General features: G+C 38.1%; 3 protein-coding genes, 1 long non-coding RNA gene and 5 other non-coding genes across 12 annotated transcripts; 5 read left to right on the plus strand and 4 right to left on the minus strand.

Annotated features, from left to right (window-relative positions):
- The first annotated feature begins 934 nt into the window (after nucleotides 1-934).
- Nucleotides 935-8,910, plus strand: LOC111468847 (L10-interacting MYB domain-containing protein-like). 2 transcript variants are annotated; one of them, XM_023113974.1, is made up of 6 exons: nucleotides 935-1,739; nucleotides 1,943-2,832; nucleotides 3,342-3,398; nucleotides 6,500-6,788; nucleotides 6,859-7,354; nucleotides 8,780-8,910. In XM_023113974.1, the coding sequence occupies exons 3-6, from the start codon at nucleotides 3,343-3,345 to the stop codon at nucleotides 8,824-8,826; spliced, it is 888 nt and encodes a 295-aa protein (XP_022969742.1). In that variant the 5' UTR covers nucleotides 935-1,739; nucleotides 1,943-2,832; nucleotide 3,342; the 3' UTR covers nucleotides 8,827-8,910. The 2 variants fall into 2 exon arrangements, with proteins under 2 accessions (XP_022969742.1, XP_022969743.1); XM_023113975.1 differs by having other exon boundaries at nucleotides 935-2,212.
- Nucleotides 8,114-8,866, minus strand: LOC111468851. The gene is made up of 2 exons (XR_002714791.1): nucleotides 8,780-8,866; nucleotides 8,114-8,467 (listed from the first exon to the last, which is right to left on the minus strand). It is a non-coding gene; the product is annotated as an uncharacterized LOC111468851 (long non-coding RNA).
- On the minus strand, nucleotides 8,304-8,397 carry LOC111469181. Its single transcript, XR_002714829.1, has one exon. It is a non-coding gene; the product is annotated as a small nucleolar RNA snoR31 (small nucleolar RNA).
- On the minus strand, nucleotides 8,514-8,606 carry LOC111469185. The gene has a single exon (XR_002714833.1). It is a non-coding gene; the product is annotated as a small nucleolar RNA snoR31 (small nucleolar RNA).
- An 852-nt stretch (nucleotides 8,911-9,762) lies between the features above and the next one.
- LOC111468850 (stellacyanin) lies at nucleotides 9,763-10,935 on the plus strand. The gene is made up of 2 exons (XM_023113977.1): nucleotides 9,763-9,935; nucleotides 10,529-10,935. The coding sequence occupies exons 1-2, from the start codon at nucleotides 9,767-9,769 to the stop codon at nucleotides 10,912-10,914; spliced, it is 555 nt and encodes a 184-aa protein (XP_022969745.1). The 5' UTR covers nucleotides 9,763-9,766; the 3' UTR covers nucleotides 10,915-10,935.
- Nucleotides 10,936-11,458: 523 nt separating this feature from the next.
- On the plus strand, nucleotides 11,459-11,557 carry LOC111469184. The gene has a single exon (XR_002714832.1). It is a non-coding gene; the product is annotated as a small nucleolar RNA Z107/R87 (small nucleolar RNA).
- Nucleotides 11,558-11,654: 97 nt separating this feature from the next.
- LOC111469180 lies at nucleotides 11,655-11,755 on the plus strand. Its single transcript, XR_002714828.1, has one exon. It is a non-coding gene; the product is annotated as a small nucleolar RNA R30/Z108 (small nucleolar RNA).
- Nucleotides 11,756-11,896: 141 nt separating this feature from the next.
- On the plus strand, nucleotides 11,897-11,993 carry LOC111469183. Its single transcript, XR_002714831.1, has one exon. It is a non-coding gene; the product is annotated as a small nucleolar RNA snoR31/Z110/Z27 (small nucleolar RNA).
- A 506-nt stretch (nucleotides 11,994-12,499) lies between these two features.
- Nucleotides 12,500-14,780, minus strand: LOC111468843 (protein KOKOPELLI-like). Of its 3 annotated transcripts, XM_023113967.1 has the most exons (4): nucleotides 14,724-14,780; nucleotides 14,391-14,491; nucleotides 13,949-14,026; nucleotides 12,500-13,823 (listed from the first exon to the last, which is right to left on the minus strand). In XM_023113967.1, the coding sequence occupies exons 1-4, from the start codon at nucleotides 14,767-14,769 to the stop codon at nucleotides 12,522-12,524; spliced, it is 1,527 nt and encodes a 508-aa protein (XP_022969735.1). In that variant the 5' UTR covers nucleotides 14,770-14,780; the 3' UTR covers nucleotides 12,500-12,521. The 3 variants fall into 3 exon arrangements, with proteins under 3 accessions (XP_022969735.1, XP_022969737.1, XP_022969736.1); XM_023113969.1 differs by lacking the exon at nucleotides 14,724-14,780 and having other exon boundaries at nucleotides 13,949-14,048; nucleotides 14,391-14,485; XM_023113968.1 differs by lacking the exon at nucleotides 14,724-14,780 and having other exon boundaries at nucleotides 12,500-13,832; nucleotides 13,949-14,048; nucleotides 14,391-14,485.
- Between the last annotated feature and the right edge of the window lie 137 nt (nucleotides 14,781-14,917).

Below are 14,917 nucleotides of genomic sequence, written 5' to 3' on the forward strand. Positions count from 1 at the left end.
ATCAACCGACAGAAACATACATATGTCGTGCAAAAACGTCAATTTTGTAAATGACTTGTTCATAACATGAATATGTCTTCGGACGCAACTAACTTTATTTGGATATCTAAGATCTATCGATGAATTTAATTATGTCGGGATTTCTCTGGTCAACTTTGTTAATTTTCGTTATAGGAGTGCTCAAAGCCCCCAATTAGGACAAATGTGTTATTTTACTCCTTTGCTGCTCGAGTAATTATAGGGGGTCAAAGACCCCAATCAGAATACCGCAAATCGATACAATTTTCTTTTTGTTGATTTATCGATACAATTGTCGAAAGAAAAAGAAATCATAGCCGCATGATTTGAATTCATACGGCTGCTATGATAATTCAATTTCAAATGAATTGAATTTGACCAAGTCAACAAAGGGCAAATGTGTCATTTTGCCCTTCCAATTATTATATGGGTGTCCAAAGACCCAAATCAGGGTAAATATGTCATTTTGCCCATTTGCCGTCCAAGGACTCCAATCAGAATACTCTCCCTAGCATACGCATTCAAAATCATGAGCCGATAACGATAAGTAATGAACCAAGAACAATATCTCCTTCTTTACTTAAAATTAATAATTAAGTTAACCAAATATATAATCTCTTTCTAAGCTTTAAAAAAAAATTGAAAATTTATAATAAAATATAATATAAATTATAAACTTTTGACGGTAAAAAAAATAAAAATAATAATAATAAATAAATCCTAGGACTAGGGAGACGCGGGTTATTTTGGTCTTTTCATAGAAAAATGGGCAGTTATATATATAATATATAAAATCCTAGGAGTAGGGAGAAGCGGGGTATTTTAGTCTTTTCATACAAAAAGGGGAGAAGGTGTATATAAATGGTGAATTGCAGGGAATCGTCTTCCATTACAATCTCTGGTTCAATTGTTTTGTTTTTCTTTTTCTTTGTAAGATTTGTTTTTGTGAGTGAAATCGGGCCGTTGATGACTGATATTTTGATTTGCCGACATTGTCTGATTATCTTCTATAATTTGATCGAGCTCTCTCTGTCTGAGGCCTGATTTCGATTCCTTTCAAAATCCCTTATGTTCTTCATTTCTGTCTCCTTCATTTACATTTCAATACGTTTTTTCTTTTTGTTGATTTAGCGGTGGTACGATTATTCAAAGAAAAAGAAATCATAGTCGCGTGATTTGGATTCGTACTCCTAACTGTGATAATTCAATTTGCTATGAATTTGTTTTCTGTAATGCTCGGAAAAATATTGGTCAAATCAAGTCAACCGAGGGGTAAATGTGTCATTTTGCCCATATGGTAATTATTGGGGTGCTGAGGACCTCCCATCAGGGCAAATATGTCATTTTTCCCCTCCGGTCATTATTGGTGTGTCCAAAGACCTCCAATCAGGGCAAATGTGTCATTTTGCCCCTTCGGTCATTATCGAGGTGTACAAGGACCCAATTAGGGCAAATGACACATTTGCCCCTCCAGTCATTATTGGTGTCCAAGGACCCTCAGTCAGGGCAAATGTGTCATTTTGCTCCTCCATTCATTATATGGGTCCAAGGACCCCAATTAGAATACCACAAGAGAAAAGAAAGTTAGGGAGAGAAAAGTGAGAGGAGATAGAGGGATCCTCGTGAACAATTTAATAGGGAGGTTGTTCTTCAAAATCTGTGAAGAAACTCCGTTGAAAAACAAGATTTGAGTCAGAATCCCGAGAGATCACCCAAGAATGGTAAAACAAAAAACGAACCTCTTCTGACGCTCAAATCTCATTCTATGTTGAGTCTAAAATCAAGAAAAAAAAAACATATCGTAGCTTGTAACACAATCTAAAGGTTTGATGAAGGGATCAACGTGATTTGAGCTCATAATAGAAAGATATGAAAATGGAAAAAACCAAGAAATGGATCAGAAATCGTTTTGTGTTACTTGAAGGAGAGAGAAGAAATTCCAACAGCGACCCGTAGGCGGTGAAACGCAGCTTGGCAGGCAAAGGACACACGTCAAGCGTCGACTAGAGCAACGTAGCTCCAGCGAAATGGCATCACGTGTCGCCTTCAAACCCAAACCAACCTGCCGTCCACACGAGCAAATTGACTCATTGACCCTAACTGGAGTGCCTAAATCGTGACTGCAGAACCTTCGCAAACGCGTGGTACTCGCGAGTAGCCGCTCCCCCACAGGGGACTATTATGAGCTTACGAGGTACTCAGCACACCCCTAAGCTAAATAACCGGTCATTACAGCTCGCCCTAAGGAACTCTTAGGTATGAAATGAAAGGACAGAGAACCAGTGAAGTTCCATGGAACTAAGACTAAAACTAGATGTCCCAGAGCCAATTAGGAGCCGTGAGAACCTATTAAGCTTAGGATGGATGAAAGCCTACAAAGAGCCTACAAGTAGGTGACGTATAATTTTTATACTCATTGTTGCTATGTTTTACTTGAGATTGATGAAAGGTTAGAATGAGATGAAAGCCTACAATTAAAAACTCTCGAGATTGATCCGGTTCAGACGGTTTTAACGACCTTTGACTAAACCAAACCAAACCAAAAGGGGGTGGAAGTGAGTTGGGTTGAGTCAAAAATCATGATAGAAAGTGGTTTTGGAACCCTTTAGGCTTTCTTTTTGCTATAGGGTTTAAGAAAAAGTGAGAAGAGGAGATGGAATTAGAAGCACTTTGCGTCAACTCTCATTTGATTCACTCATCCCTTTCCGCCCTAATTTCTCTCTTCTTATTCTTCTTCAAATTTCTACCATAAATCTGCCACTGCCTTCCTCGGCTCTCCCCATTAATTACTCCATTCTTCACTCTCTTCTTAAGGTACGCTTCCAACTTTTTCTTTTTCTTCTCCTTTTTGATTTCGATTCTTCATTCTTTCTGTTCTGGTCGAAATAAACAATTGTTTTCTCTTTTTTTGTGATCGGCGAAGGAATTATTGGACTGTTTCCCTCTGTTTGTTCACCATTGTTTCTCATTCATTGTTCAGTTCCTCTGGCATCACTTTTAGTACTAGAAACCTTTATTCAAATGGGTTCAGATGAGAGAAGATAGAGGAAGCTTTATGAACAGAGAGAATTGGGATTCTGTGCTTCATATTTTTAAACAGGGGATTGCTATACTATTCCCTTGTCCAACTCATAATGCATTATGACACTGAAACTAAAAAATTCAGGTTGAGTGGATTGAATTGATGATTAATAGAATCTATCGGATTAGTTGGGTTGCAAAGCTTCAACCCAACAAACTAGAAAAAATCCAGTACAACCCAATTTTTATGATTTGGGTCGTGTAGTCAGAATTGACTTACATATCTACTGTTTACGTATTAGAATGTCCAAGAGTTTAGCTGCCAGTGATGAAGAGGAGAGGCAAACAAAGGCAATTTGGGATTGTGAATGTTTGATTAATCCACCACACCCAAATGGTGGTGAGAGTTCTCTTATTTATAATCATTTACAGAATACAGAAATAAGGTAAATTACAAATAATAAGGAAATAGCGATAAAAGGAAAGAATAATAAATGAATACAATATATTTGCATTTAGTAAAAGAGAAAATATGGTAACCCGTAATGTAAGGCAAATATCTAGATATTTGCCTTAATGAACGGTCAACTATCCTTAACACCCCCCCGCAAGCTGAGCGTCGGATTTGAACGAACATGAAGCTTGGATCTGAAAAATTCAAAGAGAGGTCGAGAAATACTCTTTGTGAAGATGTCAGCAACTTGGAGATGAGAGGGTACATATTGTGTACGAAGTTTGCCAGCGATAACAAGTTCTCGAAGGAAATGATAATCTAGTTCAACATGCTTGGCCCGCTTGTGAGAAACAGGATTAGAGCTCAAAAAAATAGCACTTTTGTTGTCACATAAGAGTAAGGGCTGCTGTGAAATAGGGACCTTGAGGTCATGCAAAATATGCGTAACCCAAAGAAGTTCAGCAGCAGTTGTGGCAAGAGCACGATACTCAGATTCACAGCTGGAGCGTGATACAGTAGGTTGCTTTTTGGCACTCCAAGAAATGAGATTGTTACCAAGATAAATAGAATAGCCGGATGTAGAACGACGAGTATCGGGACAACCAGCCCAGTCAGCATCCGAATAAGCGACTAGCGTACTAGGAACAGTGGATGGACGAAAGATAAGACCAAAGTGGAGTGTTCCTTTGACATAGCGAAGAATACGTTTGACAGCAAGAAAGTGATCTGCAGTAGGGGCATGCAAGAATTGACTGACAGAATTGACAGCATAGGCAATATCTGGACGCGTGATAGTCAAGTACTGAAGGGCGCCAACAAGAGATCTGTAGAGAGTAGGATCAGAGAAAGGAGAACCATCAGCAGTCAGGTGTTGAGAAACAACCATGGGAGTGTGAACTGGTTTGCTATCGAGCAACTGAGCACGAGTAAGAATATCTCGAGCATATTTTAACTGACTGATAAAGAGACCATCAGGAGTGGGTGAAGCTTCAAGACCAAGAAAGTAACTGAGAGAACCCAAATCTTTGGTAGCAAACTCAGAATGAAGCTTGCGAGTAAAGCTGTTAATAAGAGATGAGTTGTTGCCGGTAACAATAATGTCATCAACATAAAGAAGCAAATAGATAAGGTTAGATTGCTGATGAAAGACAAAAAGGGACGTGTCAGCGCGACTACAAGAAAACCCAAGTGTGAGAAGAAATGAGCTAAAACGCTGAAACCAAGCACGAGGAGCTTGCTTTAAGCCATAGAGAGCTTTCTTTAATAGACAAACATGCTTTGGAAATCGAGGATCAACATACCCAGGAGGTTGTTCCATATGAACACGTTCAATAAGCGTTCCATTGAGAAAAGCATTCTTGACATCAAGTTGTCGAAGAGGCCATTTATTTGTGACTGCAATAGAAAGCACAACACGGACAGTGGTAGCTTTGACAACTGGACTGAAAGTGTCAGTGTAGTCAAGACCAGGAACCTGAGTATAACCTTTGGCAACGAGACGAGCCTTGAAACGCTCGACGGATCCATCGGGCAAATATTTAATACGAAACACCCATTTAGAGCCCACGATGTTGGTGTTGGCAGGGCGAGGAACCAAAGTCCAAGTATCATTTTGTTGTAACGCTCGAATTTCTTCATCCATGGCAGCCACCCAAGCAGGATTCTTAGCCGCAGATTTGAATCCTTTTGGCTCAGTGGATGCAAGAAGAGCAGAGAGAAGTCCAGATGAGCCCAACATACCAAGATTTGCTGGATGACGAGTCTTGAATATACCAGCTTTGGCGCGTGTGATCATAGGATGAGTGCCCAAAGAAGAGAAATCAACAGGAGGTTCAATAGAGGTTGAATTAGAAGTCGAGGGTGACAAAGTGGAACCTGCAAGAGAAGTATCAACCTGCACAGACTCATCTACAAGGTCAGAACAAATATCACACGGGGATGAACTGGATTGAGGAATGTGCGGTGATGAAGTGGTAGGGGGGGATGAATCAATATGATGAAGATGTGGTTCCAAGAAATTTGAAATAGGAATAGTGGAAAGAGGTTGGGCTTGGGAGCTAGGGATAGCAGGAAAGTGAGTTTCATCAAATTGAGCATGGCAGGTGATATATAGCTTAGTGGTGGCGGGATCAAGACAGCGGAACCCTTTATGAACAGGACTATAACCCAAAAAAATACAAGGAATGCTGCGGGGAGAAAGCTTGTTAGGCATATAATCACGCAAATAAGGATAAACACGACAACCAAAGGGATGAAAATTGTCATAATGTGGAGTGTAGCCATAAAGGAGTTCAAAGGGTGACTTACCTTCAAAGGATAAACACGTTTCATCAACTGCAAGTCATCCTTGAGTCTCAGTTCACGAGCTTTTGACTGATGGCTGTACGTAGTTTCCAACGCAAGCCAAACATCACGTGCAGTAGAGAGACCAACGACAACAGCCATGGCTTCCTCAGTGAGAGAGGAGAGCAGGAGACAGAGAAGTCGTTGATCGGCTGCTCTCCATGCCAAATATTTGGGGTTGAATGTTGAGGAGGTTTCTGGTTCAAAGCGAGGTGGTGGAACCATAGTTCCATCGACATAGCCCAGCATGTCTTGACTCTCAAGAAGAGGGAGAAGTTGGCTTTTCCAAAGAAGATAATTGGAGGAAGAAAGTTTGATGGTGATCATATGGATTAGAGTATTGAAAGGAAGAAGATGATAACAAGATTCGGAAGCCATAGAGAAGAAAGGATCAGGGTTGTTAAACCGAAAGGGCTCTGATACCATGTGAATGTTTGATTAATCCACCACACCCAAATGGTGGTGAGAGTTCTCTTATTTATAATCATTTACAGAATACAGAAATAAGGTAAATTACAAATAATAAGGAAATAGCGATAAAAGGAAAGAATAATAAATGAATACAATATATTTGCATTTAGTAAAAGAGAAAATATGGTAACCCGTAATGTAAGGCAAATATCTAGATATTTGCCTTAATGAACGGTCAACTATCCTTAACAGGGATGATGTTACTGTTGATTCATTCATAAATGTCTGTATTACTGAGACTTTAAATGGGAATAGAACTCATGGTCATTTTACTAAGATTGGATGGAGGAATGTTGTTAAGAACTTCAATGCAAAGACAGGAAGAAACTACGGATACAAGCAGCTCAAGAACAAATGGACAACGCTCAAAAGAGACTGGCAAGTCTGGAATGATTTGATTGGAACTGATAAACAATTAGGATGGGACACTCAGAGGCAAACCATTGATGCCACTAGTCAATGGTGGGATGACAAATTAAAGGTAATAATCATATTTGAATTTGTATGACAATTCTTAACTTTCAATCCTACGATGTATTATCATTTTACAGATTCTTCCTGAAGCAACTAAGTTTCGTGCACAAGGACTGCAAAATGTGGAGCTCTTGAACATTCTCTTTGAAGATGTTGCAGCAGGCAATGGAGGAGCATGGGTGCCAACCCCAACTCGGGTTGTTTTACGTAAGTCTTCAAGTGATGACACAATAGGAGACACAAAGTTGAATGAAAATGAGTTCAACAACATTGAAAGTAACACTAATGAAGTTAATACAAGTGCAACTTATAGTCAAGGCAGTGAGAAAAGGAGGAAAAAAGTAGAAGATTCAAAAGTTGGATTATCTTCATCGAGGTTGTTCGAGGCATTAGAACATCTTTGTGATGCAATAGAATACAGAAGAAGAGATTTACCAGGATGTAGTACGCTTGAAGTAATGGAAACTTTAAGGGGGTTGCCTGGAATTGTGGAAGGTGATGAATTGTATATGAAGGCTGCAGATATACTTATCAAAAGAGAAAATAGGGAGATGTTTGTTGCTTTAAGAAAGCATGAGATTCAAATTACATGGCTTAAGCAAAAATTATAAATACTTAACATTAGGGTATGAATCATTTGATCTTACGTGGATCAACATTAATGACTCTACAGTCGTTTGGGTATAACTCGATGTAATCAATAAAACTATGAGGTTGTAAACACAAATCCTTTGTTTATCAATGATAGCTGCTCCTTTCTCTCATTATTTTGCTTCTAAATGATTTTTTGGAAATAAGAGGGAGAATCATTTGAATCCATTTGCACAATGCATTACCCGATGCAGAGATATATTGTTAACTCAATTAAGAGCTCAGATTAAATAAAATAAAAGAATAGATCATATCAGTGATTTCCTAGGAATAGTTCTTGGTTAATTTGTCAGGCCACTTAGGATTGGAAGCAAACACCAAAATGCTTCGTCAATTTTTTTTTCCCATTTAAAAACACTTAAAAGTCATTTAAGATAGACCCATTGTCAAGCATGTGATCATGAAATTCTTAGAAAATTTATATTTACATGTTAAAATTTAAATAAATATATGTAATTAAAACTTCGACGTTAGCATCATTATGCAATTGAGATCATACTAAAATCCTAATGATTCTAAAACACAATCTTTTAATGGAAATACATGGAAACAAAACATGAAAACTTTCAACATGCCTACGCAAAATAGAAGTTAAAATAACTATATTTAACTCAAAGAAGAGAGCAGCATATAAGCAAACCACGTAAGAGAGTATCAGATCTCATTCTGATGAGGCAAGCATTGTAACTACAATTTGGATTAGATTATTTCAAAACAAATGATAGTGACGAAAACACGCAAGCTTGAATACTGTAATCCAGGTGCAGCGGTTAATCGCAACACAGATTAAAATTTATGCATTCAGCATTAGAAAACTAGGAAAAGAAAAAATAACAGCGAAGTAAACGGAGAGATGGATTGATAGACAAAAGTAGATTCAGAAGCTAACAGTAGCATCAACAGATAATGATTACATTATCTCAGATCAAGTGTTGGATTAATAGTAATTGCTTCATCCTCATCCACTAATTCGCGTAAACAACATTACGACAGAAATTGTACAAGAAATCATATGAAATGCGTCACAGATTAAATCTGCGAAAGAAGAAGAAGCGACGAGAAAACAGGTACTCACGGCAAAGTAGATTCAGAAGCTAACAGTAGCATCAACTGATAATGAATACATTATCTCAGATCAAGTGTTGGATTATAGTTATTGCTTCATCCTCATCCACTAATTCGCGCAAACAACATTACGACAGAAATTTTACAAGAAACCACATGAAAAGCGTCACAGATTAAATCGACGAAAGAAGAAGAAGAAACGAAAAAACAGGTACTTACGGCAGTCCAAAACGGAACCGGGCAAAACAAATCAAGATATATGCAAAATCAGAAGAAACTCACAAGAACAGAGAGCATCCTTGAGGAAGAACAAGGATGCAATAGATTAGACGGGATGCTACATCAACGGAACTGTAACCATTGGAGAAATCAGAGAAATGGGAGGCAGAGGGAGTTTCTGAAGTTTCACATTCGGCCGCTTCACTGATTTATGGAGCACAAGATTTTGCCCTAATTTTTGTTTTGGTCACGTGGTGGTCACGTGACCGACTCCGTGGATTTGGCAACTGCCATAATACCCTGCTTATGTTTTAAAATAAGATATTGAATAAACAATTAATTGCTTCTTACGACGTCGTATTAATGAAAATTTATTTTTCAATTAAAATTTAATGGGATATTTTTTCAATATTATAAAAACAAAACTATAAGATTTTCCCTCCAAATTTTCTTGAAAGATAGGTTTCATAAAAAAGAAATCGAGGTTATGAAAGTAAATGGAGTTGAGTGGGCCTACTCTCGAAGGTCTCATTCACATCTCGAGAAGTGTATTTTTGTTATCGACATTTTGTAATGAATTTTTATTGAATATAGTCAATAAAAAAAAAGTCATACCCATGAGCAATATTGTGACCAAACGTTAGGCTACCTACTTGCTCACCAAGGCAACCTACTAAACTTTCATGAGCCTGTTCGAGTAACTTCAAGTAAAATCGTCCCATTTTCGGCTTCAACATAGATCAAAACACGAACCCAAATTGAAGAAAAAAATTATGTCAATGGTTCTCTTTCAATATCGACAAGCATTGTACTGTTAAATAGTCTATTGTGTATCTAACGACCGAGCAACTAGATACAAAAGATCCGAAAAGTCAAAGGAGGTAGACAATTGGTTGTGGTTGGGGTTGGAGTTGGAGGTTTAGCTGCTTGGGCTTTATAAACAAGGGGGAAGAAATGGAAGTTGGCGGAGTTAGGTAAGCTAAAAAGAGAGGAAATGAAAGCTTCGTTTAAGTATAAATTAGAAAGTGGGTGTCTCTAACAGCGATGGGTATGGCTATGGCAAATAACATTTGGGTCTATGTGTTGGTGATCATTGGAGGGCTTGCATTGAGCTGCAATGCCGCCACATACATTGTAGGAGACACTTCTGGTTGGGATATCAGCACCGATCTCGACACTTGGTCTCAGGGCAAGAGGTTCTATGTCGGAGATGTTCTTGGTACGATCATATCTGTGTTCATTTACATTCATTTTTGGCTATGCACGGTTGAATGTGTTAGACGAACACGACTCTCCACAATGGTATGATATTGTCCACTTTGAGCATAAGCTCTCGTGGCTTTGCTTTGGGCTTCCCAAAAAGCCTCATACCAATGGAGAGTCGTGTTCGTCTAACATGGTATCAGAGTCATGCCCTAAACTTAACCGTGCCAATAGATTGACAAATCCTCGAATGTCGAACAAAGGACTCCAAAAAGGAGTCAAGCCTCCTTGAAGGTACGAAGGCAGTCAAAAATGACTAAGACTCCAAAGGAGTCAAGCCTCGATTAAGGGGAGGCGTGCTTTGTTCGAGGGGAGGTGTTGGATGATGAAAGTCTCACATCGGTTAATTTAGGGAATGGTCATGGGTTTATAATCTAAGAATACACACTTTCATTGGTATGAGGCCTTTTGGGAAGCCCAAAGCAAAGCCATGAGAGCTTATGCTCAAAGTGAATAATATCATACCATTGTGGAGAGTCGGGTTCGTCTAACAGAGTGTATTGTACTTTCTCTATGTAATTTTAATTCTCTTTATATATATATATATAGTGTTCCAATACTCATCGTCGCAGAGTTTAAACGAAGTGACAAGAGAGAATTACAATACCTGCAACACCACCAAGGTTCTAAAAGCCTACACAAACGGAAACACTACCGTCACACTGTCGCAGCCCGGCCAAAGATTCTTCGTTTCCGGCAACAGGTTGCTCTGTCTCGGCGGAATGAAGATGCAAGTCAATGTCGAGAACAACCAATCATTCTCCCCGGCCGCTGCTCCTCAGCCACCGCCGCAGTCTGACGGCCTCCCTCGGCCCTCTTCCAAAACCGACAACGATGGCATTCCGAGCGGCTCGACTCGGCATGTGATCGGTGGAAAAGAGGCACTTGGGATTGTCTTGGCGTGTTATGTCATCTCCTTGGCCTTTATAATATAATATTTGAGTTTTTATTTGTTTTATATTATATTATTTATATTGGATAATTTTTGTTAAATGTTATATTTTGATATTTTATTTAAGAATTACTAATTTGTAAGTTAAGCAGTGATTTAAAAACTAGATTTGGGCCGAACTTGGAAGCCTAATTAGATTGGGGGCATTGGGCTTCTTCAAGGACGAGCCCGCATCTGAAGCCGAAAGCCTAGCGGCGGAAACAGAAACCCTAATTTCAGTACTCAGTTACCTCTTCCCCCCCTATTTAAACCCACGAAGCAGAACAAATCTCTTCTCATCGCTTCAGTCACCATTCTTTTGATTTCAGCGGCGACCACACTGTTTCAGGCTTAGATTCTTCGATGTTGCTTCTTAGCTCCGTTTGAAAATTCTGGATCCTCCATCTCTGTTCGAAATTGTTTGTGTTCTTGATAGATCGACTTGTTTATGGTATTCTATGTTGCTTGATGAACTGTTTTAAGTTGTCTGAGTTTATTTAGATCCAGCGATGAATGAATTTCACTGTTTTCTGATTCTATATACGAATGGTGGCTTTGATGATTTCCTAAAAGATCAAGCTCAACAGACCGGAATGCAGGTTTCTTTTTGAAACTTGCGTGTCGATTACTTTCGAAACTGAGCCATCTCTCTGGTTTGTCTTTTTTTTTTTTTTTTTTGTTTCGTTCTCTGTTTGAAAGAAATCAGGCTGGTTTTGTTTGTTGTTGTATTTCTTTTGGGAAAGGGAAGGTTACAATGAGGATAAAGAAGCTCCCTCTTCTGATGTCCATTGAGGAGAATCTGCTGGCAGAATCGAACCTAATAATCTCCATTGCCTTCTGAGTAATCCATTCTCTTTTCTTGCTTTTTAAAACTCTTCCGAATTGCAAGTTCCAAGTCTTTTTTCGTTGTGGGTTGGATTGAGTTTTGTTTCTTTTCTTGTATATTTGAATTGTTGGTTTTTATGCTACTTTCCAGTCCTTTTATGTTTATCAAGTGATGAAATGAGGAATAATCTTAGGACACCTTCCTACACAGTAAAGCCATGCTGTGGATGAGAACAAAATTTCCTTTCTGATGATGATGATTATTAAAGCATATTTCCATCTGGGTTTTTGAAGCTTTTGAAAAAAGCTACAAAATCATGTCTTTTTAATTAGTGTATAGTCTGAACTATCTATGTCTTGGATCAAAATGTATTGAAATTTGCTGATGAAATTGGGGTCGATTCTATTTCCTTGATCGATAATGGGTTTACGTTTGAGGATTTTGGATTGAGTTTAACAGGCATTATGGAGCTCAGTAATCAATTGGATGACAAAAGATGTTTAATAAAATAAAATTTAGAACAAAATTAATATATCTGAGGACATGAAATAAGAGTTTATAATGAAGCAGTGAATGATAATTTTCAATTGGAAAAGAGAATTAATAATTAAAATCAATTGTGAAACAAATTTTGCATTAAAAAACAATTTCAAACATGAATAAAATTTTAAATCAGTACTATTTACTGTGGAAGTTGAAACTTTGGGAACGTTGATTTCCAAACATTATATTCTTAAGATGAAATTTTGAGTTTAAAAATTGTAATATAGTCATCCGTAAGCCAGTTATAGCTTAGATTTTCTATTTACGTACCTTATTCTTCTAATACACCCTTTATTGTGGAACCGCACTCCATGTCGATTACAAAATAGCTTCCACCAATGCAATTTCTTTACACCCTTCCCACATTTCATCTTCCATGGATCCTTCTTTTTCATAGCTTTCGATCTCCGTACATGGCTTTGAAGCTCTTTAGCAATCGCCTGAAACTTACTAACTTGATTCGTCCAACCCTCGCTTCTGACTGCTGTATTCTTTACCTTCTCATATCTATCTTCCATACTTGTTAGTTTTTTGTTATTTGTGGGATGGAAGATTTTTCTTACCCGATTCCACATGAAGCTATGTCTGTTATGGTGGTGATGATGGTGGTGGTGGTGGAAGATAATGCCTAGTTTGTTTTTGAGTCTCTTGAACCGTCCAATTGCTCTCTTGGACTCTTTTTTCCCATGGCTGTATCTTCTACTACTTGCCTTTGAACTATTTGCTGGCGGTTCATCTTGGTGGCTTGGGGAAGAAAATTCATCAAGGGTTTCACTTTCACTGGTCTGTTGAGTTGTCCAACTTGAAGAAGAAGCTGAATCTGTGAATTCTGCTTCTTGCTGACTGGCCAAATGTGTCTTGTTTTGGGTTTCCTCCTTTCTTACTTCTCTGGAGGGATGCTCCAGCAACGTTGGCTTCATTACCATATGAGGACCATATGAATTTTTGCTCCTCTTTACACGACTTTGACTTGGTTTTTTTCTGGGCATGATTGTTGCCTTGGATCCTACTGAACCTCCAGATCTATCTATCCGAGTCATTGGATTTACAAATTTGTGTTGTTTGGATAGATGAGTTTCAACGGCAAGAGGTTTCCTGCCCTCTGCATTGCCTTGACTCAGAGGCAATCTGAATCCATGAACGAACTCAGAGCAATGGGGTGACAATACCGGCTTAACATTCTGTCCACCAACAAGATGACCTTTTATCTGTCTGGCGCTTATAGTTGAGTGATCTGTCCTTGATTGAACTTTCTGGCGGTTTAATGTCTCATTCCCTTTAAGAACAGACCGCCCACAGTAACTGATATGGCTTCTTTTACTTTGACTTATATAACGTTGCCGTGATAGAATGTGGTGTTCAATTCTTCTGAGTGCTGAACGGATGCCCTGTAATATTAAGTCAGTGGTAGCCTTTGAAGCTGAACCTCTGGCCCTCTTTGGGATGTGTTTCATCCGTTCAACAACTTTCTCGTCCAGTGGCTTTGTCTGTTTATTATCTTTGTGTAGAAATTTGTAAAAAATGCCGGAGTCTGTTGCCAAGTTCTGCACAAACTTAAAAGGGAATGCATGTTACTAGGCAGCTTCATGAAATTAAACTTGAACTATTTTTCTTGACATTTATCTACGTCAAATTGTTTTTCTTTTTCTAAGCAGAATGAAATATAAACCTTTGAGAGAAACTCAAGAACTTCAGCAGTAGCATCATCGAGAAAATTCTTCAATAAAATCTGTGCCCTTTCATCCAGCTGCTTTGACAATAAAGCCAAACTAAAACACTCAAATGTTCAAGTAGAAAACGCACTCAAACTGCCTTATCTCACAATCTCTATCATCCTAAATTCACATAAAAATCACAAGGTAGCCGAAATCTACTGATCTGCAAGTTCGGTAAGATAGTTTCATGCTTGATAAGATCAGACTATGAGTATAATGGTTGAACAAGTCTGGTTCTTACGATTGTATGTTCTTAAATTATATCGACTTGAAATTTGAATGAACAGATTTTCGTCAAGTTGTTTAAAGTGAAAACTAGCTTAAAATGACGTAGAATTCGAAAAACTATAAATGAAACGAGAATAAAAACGAGATGACTAATTCAGGGAGGCTTACAAGTTCTGAAGGTGCATCTCGCAAACAACTCTTCAAGAGAAGGATGTATAATTCCCTCAGAGCTAGGAGATCAAGATATGACTCATCAACATCCATATTGCCTAACAAATTACACTTCAGAATAAACTCAAACTTAACTCAGGTAGCAACTAATGAAAACAATGTGTATCAAACTGATAGAAGAAAAATTAGGGCAGGATGAATCTGAAGACAACATGAACATAATATACAATTACAAATACTCTGTAGATTAACGATACTATTCCGATTCCGAAATCGAGTAGCAGAAAAGGCAAAGGAGAATGAACGAATGGATAAGAAGAATATACTTACTAATTTCCTCTCGTTTCTGGCATTCGTAAAACTTGGATTCGTCCATAAATTTTTCGGTTACTCGCTGAGGAGTTGAACAGACGCTATATATATATGTTGAAGCGCTTCTACCGGGTTGATTTATTTATTTATTTATATTTATTTTTATTTTTATTTTTATTTTATATATATATAATTCAAACTTACCCCAAAAT

Source organism: Cucurbita maxima, unplaced genomic scaffold (assembly GCF_002738345.1).
Source record: "Cucurbita maxima cultivar Rimu unplaced genomic scaffold, Cmax_1.0 Cma_Scf00038, whole genome shotgun sequence".
NCBI classification, from domain to species: Eukaryota; Viridiplantae; Streptophyta; class Magnoliopsida; order Cucurbitales; family Cucurbitaceae; genus Cucurbita; species Cucurbita maxima.